The 10,312-nt window shown below is 37.2% G+C and overlaps 1 protein-coding gene across 1 annotated transcript; it reads right to left on the bottom strand.

Moving 5' to 3' along the window:
• Window positions 1–897: 897 nt before the first annotated feature.
• Window positions 898–9,847, bottom strand: ASB15 (ankyrin repeat and SOCS box containing 15). The gene is made up of 9 exons (XM_009575226.1): window positions 9,732–9,847; window positions 8,350–8,402; window positions 8,122–8,253; window positions 7,548–7,706; window positions 5,230–5,475; window positions 4,240–4,411; window positions 3,290–3,860; window positions 2,558–2,711; window positions 898–1,070 (listed from the first exon to the last, which is right to left on the bottom strand). Exons 1-9 carry the CDS (start codon window positions 9,845–9,847, stop codon window positions 898–900), a joined length of 1,776 nt encoding a protein of 591 aa, XP_009573521.1.
• Between the last annotated feature and the right edge of the window lie 465 nt (window positions 9,848–10,312).

The following is a 10,312-nucleotide window of genomic DNA, read 5'->3' as shown; positions in this document are numbered from 1 at the left end:
ATGGTAGAACAGCAAAGGGAGTAATTGCAATCCACTTTTAATAGAACAATTTGAAGAATATTTAATCAATCAGATGTGTTTTTCTCTATACGTGCAGAAGCATACCGCCAAGTGCATCACAGCATGACTGAGGGTGTTGTTTAGTCTGGTCGAGAAGTGATCTGTCAAAACTCTGTAGGAACAATAATTAAAGTTATGACATTGCAACATTTCTCAACCAAGAGGATATACTGCTTGATTTCCTGGTTGGTTTGTCCATCAAAATCTACTCTTTCTTTAAAACAGCCTACTTAAAGTCCCTCAAATTTTGCCGAGCCTTGAAACATGCAGTACTGGCACAAACAGCAGTCATACCTGGGAGCAAACACTTTGCAAAAATAGCTAAAAAGAATCTTTTAAGTGCTTGGAGAATTTTATAATAGGACCATGATCTTCAAAGTACAAAATGTGCTACATTTCAGGCCAATTACATGACATGCATTTAGTGGTTTAATTTTCTTTGCAAGCTAAATTAGACATTTATTTTCTTTTACAGAGAAACTAATGCCACAAAACGAGAGCAGCAATTATATTTATCATTTTCATTGGGAAGCCCATCATGAAAATTCTTCTTTTATCCTTTATTCCTCTGAATTCCCATTTAGTGTGTACTGTTTTACACAATTATTATAGCATCCTTATTCTGATTTTAGCCTGTATTTGGATAGTACAATGTTGTGTTAAAACACGAGCTTTAACGTATTAGTTCTGAAGAAAAATTAGTTCCCATAAAAGAACTATTCACAACAAATATCAGAATGTTGTGAATGTATATGAAACATCAAGCAGCTCTTTAGCTAGTAAAAAATAGTGAGGAAATGAGTCAAATTACAGACTGTACAGAGTTATTTTTAAAAACTATTCTAAACTTATCCCTTTTCCATACAGATCATATTCTTTATATAGGATATAGTTCTTGAGAACTGGTGGAAGTAGAAACTTCTTCAAGGATGACAGTTTCTGGAGTCTCCTTAACCCCAAGAGTTTACGTATTTTCAGACGACACAGATGTTTCAATGGGCGAGGATTATCTAAAAATAACAGTGAGACAGAAATGGTGGAAAAATCAATGCCATTAACAATGATTGTAAGCCAGTTCACAATCTCAAAACATGCTCTAATAAAACTAATATCAAAATCTATTACCTTGGGGTGTTATTATTTTGCCACTTCTGAATAAAATATCTTTCTTTCCACTTCTGAATTGTGATGATACACAATGCTGATATTAATCAAGCTTCTTCTGTCAGATATCTGCTTAACATTATTGCCTCACTTTTGGACTCCTCACTCCGTCTCCAAAGCACCCATCTGAACACCTAAACCAGGACTTTATTTAGCACAATCAATGGTAACTGATGAACGATCTCTCCTTTCCCTAGGTGCACCTTTCAAAAACTGCATGTTGAGGCCAGCCATGGCACCTTCCATTTCTGCTGTATCAATAAGGCACCAGGACCAGACCTTACCATGCTTGGGCCTGCTGAATCTTCTAAACAAATACTTCTTATCAGAATTTACATCAGTCAAAAAGCTCAGTTTAATTTAGCCTTCCTGAACATCATAACAAAAACTTTCACCATACTTGAAATATCAGTAGTTAAGACTACCAAATTATTTGGATGTTCCTGTGACACTAACAAAAAGGAGTTCCTCTGCATGCCAATGTAAAATACTGAAGCAAAATTAAATACAGGGTACCAGTTTTAAACCTAAGTATTTTGGTTTTTAACAGCTGATGTTAAATCAAATTCTATTTAAAATAAAAAAAAAAAAAGGTCAAATATAAAATTAATTCATACAAACAGAACATTTAATACATTCCCCAACAGATTTTTTTAAGGTGGATGAAACCTATCTCTGGTACCACCAATGGTGGAAGGTCTAGGTTAATGTGTAGAACTTCAAAAGTAAAGCATACGTAAGAAATATTATTCAGTTACAGTATTAGTAATGGCAACTCTAAATGTCTATCACGTAAATTGGAGTTAGGAAATGATGGGTCACAGACTGTGATGGCACACTCATTGTCACCACCTAACACCTTGAACATAATGGGATCTAAAACATGCTCTTACAATAATCCTTGAACGATTAATAGACTTGAGAGATCAAGGGAGCAAAAAGAAGGATGGAAGTGTGAGCAATATTCCTCAACAAAAAAAGCTGTGCCCCATAGCTGTGCAATGACTGGTGTCACATGGGTTAGTAAGGAGTTTGAGAAGTACCTCAGCGATCTTGCTTAACTAAAAGGGCTTCCCACGCAACAATGATATTCCTTATGAGATTAATTCTTACCAGGTGCAAGTTTGCTATATTCCAGTCAGATTAACTAATTTATGACCAGTGGCAATAAGTAAAGATCTGTCTCAATCTGAGGACTGGATGACAGGAACCTGGTTCTTAGCTAGTACACATTTGGACTGCTAAAACACTTTGGATGAAAGTTACCTGACATAAGCAATTAAAGTCTTCTGTAATAAATCATAACATCATTAACTGGAAGTTAGATATTTACCCAATATCTGACGTATCTCTGTCCATTCTTTCTGTGTTTCTAAGACAAACTTAATTTTTGTGCATAGAGGAACATAATCCATGTAATCTATAAAAACACGAACCACTTTTCCTGCTAAATGTTTCAACCAAGGAACAGCAATAAAGTCACAGAACTGAAAGGGAAAACACATCAAGTCATAATTTCAAAATCTGTGCAGAGGAATGCCAAAATAACACATTTTAAAGCAATTACACAAGATAATTTAAACGAAGTATTAGCAATGACCTTTTACAGCCATAAATTGATGCCTAGGTAGGTTACTTTAAAAGCCATTTTGTTCCATGCTCAACCTTTGTGATCCCTTAATTTGTCTGGACAGGTCTGAAGGCCAATAATTATTATAACATTGCATAATTTGCAGCACTGTTATGTTCAACAGCAGTATCTCTTGGGAAATAAATCTACTCCATCGGTTAGGATAGGAACAGAAATTCCAGAATCCTGCTTCATGATTTCTTAAAACTTCCTTCCTAAATTTCTAATATATGAACCCCAAACTAAACCCACTCTATGTACATAGTTTTCTCTATCACAGAGTAGAAAATGAAAAATGGCTGTTTTATTTTTAGGGTCTTTTAAAAAAGGGTTTTGCCAGTATGTTAATCTTAATTCTGCACAATAGTCTGGAATGTTTAAAGCTGGCTAATGAAAAGCGCAAAGTGAAGAGGAGGAAGGAAGGTATGTATTTACTGGATTATCCTTTATTACAGAAGAAGTCCACCCGGGGAGAACCTCTTCCTCTGGAGTTGACCACACAAAAGAATTTCCAAAGATATCTTGATGCATACAGTCAAAACACATCTCCACATTATATCCGTGATTGAGCAACAGTCTCAGCATCACCTCATCATTCAAGGCATACTGAATGGCGCTGGGGAAATGCGTATCATTAACCAACATAAAGTAGCAATTGACATTTGCTCCGTAAGATAGGAGTAGCCTTACAATTTCATGGTTGCCAGCTCTCACTGCCACAAGAAGACAGTTTAAAGGATCCTTGTTTGGATTTGCTCCGGCTTTGAGCAATATTTCGGTGCAAAGAATGTCATTGTTAGAAACACCAAAATAAAGTGCGGTTTTCCTTTCGTCATCGTAACTATTTGAAATGTGTTCAGCCAAGAGAGTATTGACATCAAAACCATTTTCAATGAGGAGCTCTAGACACTGTGAATTCTGGCCATCTGCTGCTGAGTGAACAGGGCTTAACCCACTTTTCTGGATTGCAGTTTGGGATGTGACCGGAATGAGATACTTCAGGGCCCTAAAAAACAGTGAATAAAACTAGTTAGGCATTGCTTCCCTGCATGAAGAAAATGACTCTCATCCAGCTATATGCTAAATTACCAGCTAATCATTTTACACAAGAAGATCCAAACACAGAAACACCAGTTTTGAGCACTGTCAAATAGGACCTTGTGTTTAACTTTTTCAGTGGTTTTCACTTAGTTCTAGGGAGTATGTTTTGCATTTTGCTTTTTTTATGCTAAAAAACACTTAAAAGTTAATTCAAACTAATGTAACATAGGCATTTCTGAATTATAAATGATCTATACATTTGCAAGTTTACCACAGCCGTCTTCAATGTGACCTTGCGCCATATTGTATCTTAAAGAAAACGTAAAGTCCAAGCTCAGACTCACAGGTAATGCCCCTCATAAGCCGCTTTGTGTATGGGAAGCAGTCCTGCCTTATTAGGCACGTTGCCACTTCCTCCATATTCCAAAAGAAGGGCTATGCAGTCTGGATTACCTCCGCCGGCTGCTTCAAACAGTATCGATGCACCATCATCTGCTAAGACCTGGACATCTCCACCTTGAAGGAGGATACAGAGTTTATAATTATATCCAAAGTGATTTGCAGATCATCATAAAAACAAGCCCAAAGTACTTTCCTCTTCACTTTCAGATTTATTTAAGCTAAAACTTTACTAAAACAAGAAATAGTTCTTGTGGCAAATTTAAAACTCAAAGGCAAAACAAGACTAGGACAGATACAAGTTCAAATGCTCACCTGAGTGGGGTCTGCTTTGACTGTAAGTGTTATAACCCAGGATTTTCAAAATTCTAGTACATTTCAAAAATACCTAATTTCATTAATTAATACCAATATAATTCTGTACATGGAAGGAATGAAGGAAGGAAGGAAGAAAGGAAGGGAGGGAGGGAGGGAGGCAGGGAGAGAGAAAGAAAGGAAGGAGGGAACGGAGGGAGGGAGGGAGGAAGGAAGAAAGGGAGGGAGGGAGGAAGGAAGACAGGGAGGGAGGGAGGAAGGAAGGAAGAAAGGGGGGGAGGGGGGGAGAGAAAGAGGGAGGGAGGAAGGGAAGGAAGGGGAGGGGAGTAAAGAGAAATAAAGAAGGGCAAGAAGGGCATGTATAGCAGTAAGTCCCCCCTTGACTGAAATGGATTGGTATCAACTCTGCCACTCCTCTCACACGCATTATGGAAACGTGTAAGCATCACTCCAGTCTAGCAGGAACACTCATAGATGCTTCCTGTCCTTCCCAGAAACCAAATCTTCTCAGTCATCAGTATTCTTTCTTTCCTTTTCCATGCTCACCCTAAAACACCTCAGCAACCAGGCAAGATGTATGCCAGTGCAGAGGTGTATTTCCCTTTTACCTGACTACATACCTTTATGAATAAGATGCTCCAGCACATCACAGTGACCATATTCAGCAGCAACACCTAATGGTGTTACTCCATATCCATCCTTAAGGTTCACATTTCCACCATTCTTCAGAAGAAGAGCAACAATGTCTTTGCGTCCCTGTTTTGCAGCTTCGTGCATTGCTGACCAACGTTTTACGCACGGCTGGTGGATACTACAGTTGTGTTTAATCAGAGTGGATACCATTTCAAAAGAGCCTCTTCTTATAGCTTGAAGATATTTAAAAAAGGAAGAAAATAATACATTTTCAGGTATATTGTCTTGAAAGTTAAAGACATCTAATAAGTTTAGAAAAGCTTTTCCTTGTGTACTGATATGAGGAAATTAAAAAGATTTCCAGTCCTAGAAATCTGGCAATCCAATTTACTGGTAAATAAATGGTAATGTCAGCTGCTTGGGAAATCAAGGTAAACCAACACAAGCTGGAAAATATGTCAGTTTGGAGCATGGAGGGCAAAAGCAGCACCGCTTCGATTCTGAGAAAGCAGAAGCAGGTGTATCACAAGGAAAAGCAACAATAAAACTAACATAATATTTGAATATGGCCCTTACTTCTAAAGTTGGTGCAAACATTTCAGTGTCCCCAGAAAATTCCACTTCTGACTTTGTCACCTGGTAACTCTAATCCTGGCGTGTACTCAGTGGCTGTTATCAGCCACAGTACAGTTGACATCTGTCATACTTAAAGGCCATGTTCTGCCCTTTTGAGGTTCCAGGTTTGAAATTTTCACGGATAACTACACCTACAAATTATTTACATAAAAAATAGCGATCCTGAGTAAGAGTCTAATTTTACTTCTGAACCACCCTTTGGAATAGCAGATGTCTCCACTGAGTGGTGGGGCAGCTGAGGGAGATCAGCGTCATAGGGTTAGCAAATTCAACTTCTGTGAATGTCCCATTATACAAGTAAGAAGGTTTTTAAGAGGCCACAGTGTTCATAATTATCCACAATTGCTTTGAAATAGTATTACCAAATGTACCTGGAAGCAGAAGTCATCCCACTAGATAGATACTTCTTCAGCATTTACCTTTGTACTGAAGAGCCCTTTAATCCAGAGCTTTAAAATTAAAAGGAGTAACTAAACCATATGCATCATCTATTAAGTGTTAAGCACCTGATCCTCTGTTTTACTGTGCTAAGATTGAAATGTATGACGCACAACAATATCTACATCCAAATTTTCAGCACTAAGTGATACAAAAACATAAAAAGCATCACATAAACAATACATAGCTGACAAACCTCATTTTCAGGAGTTTGTATAGAGAAATATTTAGGAAAACAAATTGGCATTATAAGGGGGAAAGACCCGTTTCATAAGGTCTAGTTAAATCTTTGCAGGATTCATTAAAAGCAAAGGCTGAAAATAGCTTAAAAGTTTCACAGACTTACAATTATTGAAAAGAGCTGAAAAAACGCAAAGTAAGACACTGCAGAGGAACCCTCTAGAAATGCCTCAGGGCTTTAAAATGTTAATACAGTAATCACATCTGATGAAAGTTAATAAAAATTCAGAGAACTGAGTATTTTAATACTGATAATTGTACTATATATTGTATTTTCTTATATTGTATTAATTTCACAGATTGATTCCCTTCAGAAGAATGGAGATGTTTTGACATTCAACAGAACTTAGAAGCTAATATAGCTAAATTACTCATGTATAGTAAAGCTCATTTAAGTCTACCAATAGCATAAAATCTTCCAAAGGAATCATATTTCTTTATATCAGGGTATTACTTAGAAATGCAGTTGAAGCTTATTTTCAGTGCAAGAAGGGAGGGAAATGAGATGGGAGGTTTTGAAATTGAAAATACCTGCCTACTTCAGTAGAAACCATCCAATAAAACTAAAAATCTCCAATAACCTCCAGACCTCCAGAAAAAGTACATTCAAGTTAAAGCAACAGCTTATTCTTGTACCATACTTGCACCTTAAGATGGTCAAATAGGACCAGGTTGGTAAAGGTCTTGCAGCACCTAAAGACACCAAGGAGGTGCCTTGAACAAAAAACAGGTCCCATTTTCTCAGGAGCAGCTCAGCAATCACCCGAAGCATATGGAGCATCTTTAAGAGCAGCTCAGTGATCACCGAAAGCACAACGAGTGCTGAACTGAACGTTGGGTCCATTTCACTAAGTGCTGGGCATTTAGTTTCGTCTAAAAAGATGACCAGCATCTAAACCACACAAGCCAACAGGAGTACTCGGGTGAGTACTTAGTGGAGGGGAAGTGCTGCCATTCATTTTGCTTAAACCCAGGGAGAGGAGGCAATTACCTATAAGAAGTGGAGTTTCTCCTTTGTCATTTGTGGTGTTGGGCCAAACACCCTTTTCCAGTAATGTTCGTACATTTTCCACAAAGCCAGCTTTTGCTGCCAAAGTTAATGGTGTTTCTCCATCGCATGTTTTGTATTCCCACATTGTTTTATAAGATGCTAGAGGCAAGAAAGTGAGAAAAGATAAAACAAAATTAAAGCACAAGGCTGTTAACACATACACATATACCAGAAATCCTTAAATGCTAAGTCTTTATGAAAATTACCTGTAATTATGTTTAACCTAATCTAACTAGTACTGCCAAACACACTGAATACTGAACAGTAATTTTTGCTCTGTCTGTAGCTTTCTGAACAAAACATTAAAAACAGTCCAAGTTCTTTGCTGGTATGCAAATTTCCCCAAAAGAAAATTTGCCTGAATATTTAAACAACATAAGCAAGATGCTCTGTGGAGGATTTGATCATACTTTTTTTAATAATCAGTTCTAGCCTGTTATTGTGCATGGCTGTTTATTGTTCCATGTTTCTTTGCTGCTCCCCTTATCTTGTGAGATATTTTTACTTTACTCACCGTCTAAAATGATTTCAAGTATTTGCTGAATTGGCTGAGCTGCAGCCTCATGCAGTGGAAACCACCCTCTTTCATCAGCTTCATCCAAAGCATATTTCTGTTTCACAAGTTCTTGGAGCCCAAATACTTCACCTTAAAAAATCCAACAGATAAATGAGATGCAGTTGGAAAAACAATATACAGAAAGCTCAGTTTTGCAAAGGGACTATTTTATTTTAGGGTTTTTACCTTGCTTTATGGATGTTACAATTTTCCTATTTTCCTCACTAGGTGGTACAAAACTATCCGAAAAAGAGCAGAAAATAGAAAATATAAACAAAAAGTAGATGCATTATATTATTTATTCAATATTTTCCATTAGGTTCTCATCTGAGCCAACTTTCCTTTGAATATATCAACTACAATCTTGATGAGCCTTGTGACCTCCTAAGTTACACCTGTTCTGTTCCAAAGTTCTCAAGCTAGGCGCAATTTTCCTGCTGCAGGCTGACCTGATAAAAGTCCTAATTTGGTAAAGAATTCTGTCGTAGACTAAAAAGCTGTATTTGCCCCACTCTACAGAAATGAGCCCTTCAGATTCAGAAACCTTAGACAGCGAATGAGAATGTGATGGTGTCAGAATGTCAATATTCATTAATGAAGGAGAGTGACGGCATCAATGGTACCATTTTCCCTGAAAAAGAGTTGTACTGTTTTTAACAATATCGTTTAAACCTCCATGAGATGGAAGTTAAATGCTGGTGCCCGCTAGTTCCTTGAGATATTTTGGTGATAAAAGCATATTAGAAAATATATCAGATTTAATAACAAAAAAAGCAGCCAAATAACAAGAATACGCAGTGGCTCTGCTGAGAGCCTTCAGTGGAAAGGGAGATTCCAGTCCTACAACAGGAGCCCCATGAGGACCTAAATCTTCATGAGATCCTACAGGAAATTAGGAAGTATTAACAGTCCCCCAAGACTTGCAGTTCTACAGCTTTCCATCTTAGACAGGGCAATCTACAAAACGTATTTATGGGATTATTGCCGAAGAACTTCTATTAAGCAAAGTTTAGCTTTGTTTCACACATATGCTTTTCATAAGAAGGTAAGTGGCCTGAAAAGCTAAGGGAAGTATTAGTTTAGCCAAGTGAATCTCATCTCCCTCAGCTCTCATCACCCCACGTAGCTCAGCTGAGCCCTACATTTCCCAGTCACGGGAACCACTCTTAACCGTAACATTAATGTCATGTATGAGCCCTCGCTGGAACACCCCTGTGGGTTTTTTGTTGTTGTTGTTCTGGTTTGGATTTTTCTTGTACACGTATGTACCTGAGTGCACAGGGAAAGGCTGGGACACTGGTACAATTAGAGAGCAGACAGATGACTAACAAATCAAAATCTATTGCCTTTAAAGTCTGAGGTTTTAGAAATGTTTGAGAAAAACAAAATCAACATTTCTATTTTGTTTACTCTCTTCAATCATTGCTTCAGGCAGTGCTTCACTGAGAAAGAGGTCTAACAGTCAAACTAAGAACTGTTTTAAGCATGATATAAGGCATTAAATATCCAGGTCTCAAAACACTGTTAAAATATGGCATAATCTCTAACACATATTGAATTGACAGTACCTGTCATTATAGCTGGAAGACACTGGTGGTTTGGCCCCATTTGATTCTTGAATGCTAAGCTGTATGGCATACTCAGTGAGCAGATCTTCAACCAAGTCTTCTCTTTCATCTGTCATTTTTTATGGTGAGCTATAATGATAAGCTATTTTGAAATACCCACAGAAATATACTGCTAAGGATCATATCTTGCTTAAGGTATTTTTTATAATAAAATCAGGTGTTTCCATAAATTTCTTTTAATTTAATAATGTATTGGTGAGTTTATTCCTACTTAAAAATGATAAAATTCCTGTTTAAAAATGGTGACAGAGAAGAAAACAACCCTGGAAACGTTTAGTACTAGACATGCCATTTAGGAAAAGCTCTTTTTATTGTTCACACACTACATTTTTCATCTACAGACAAATACTGGACAATTTGTCAATCATAAAAAGAAACTTTTCCACTTTAGAAAGCTGTGGTCATCAAGTCAATTAATATATATTTCCATACAAGCATGAATAATGAACAGTAAACAAAGTTATCACCTCATGAATGATTCCTATCAAACACAGGCATTCACAAGGAATTCATAAACATAA

The sequence above is a fragment of the Fulmarus glacialis genome, unplaced genomic scaffold (genome assembly GCF_000690835.1).
Source record: "Fulmarus glacialis isolate BGI_N327 unplaced genomic scaffold, ASM69083v1 scaffold14793, whole genome shotgun sequence".
Taxonomy (NCBI): Eukaryota; Metazoa; Chordata; class Aves; order Procellariiformes; family Procellariidae; genus Fulmarus; species Fulmarus glacialis.
The sequence above is the reverse complement of the archived record's forward strand: the minus strand, read 5'-3'. Positions and strand labels throughout refer to the sequence as shown.

Excerpts from the sequence above, each read along its gene's own strand:
- ASB15 (XM_009575226.1), bottom strand. The coding sequence starts at position 9,847 with ATGACAGATGAAAGAGAAGACTTGGTTGAAGATCTGCTCACTGAGTAT. Across the intron at positions 7,707-8,121 it reads ACTTGAAATCATTTTAGACG|CATCTTATAAAACAATGTGG; the intron begins GTGAGTAAAGTA and ends TCTTGCCTCTAG. Across the intron at positions 1,071-2,557 it reads AGAGATACGTCAGATATTGG|ATAATCCTCGCCCATTGAAA; the intron begins GTAAATATCTAA and ends TGTTATTTTTAG.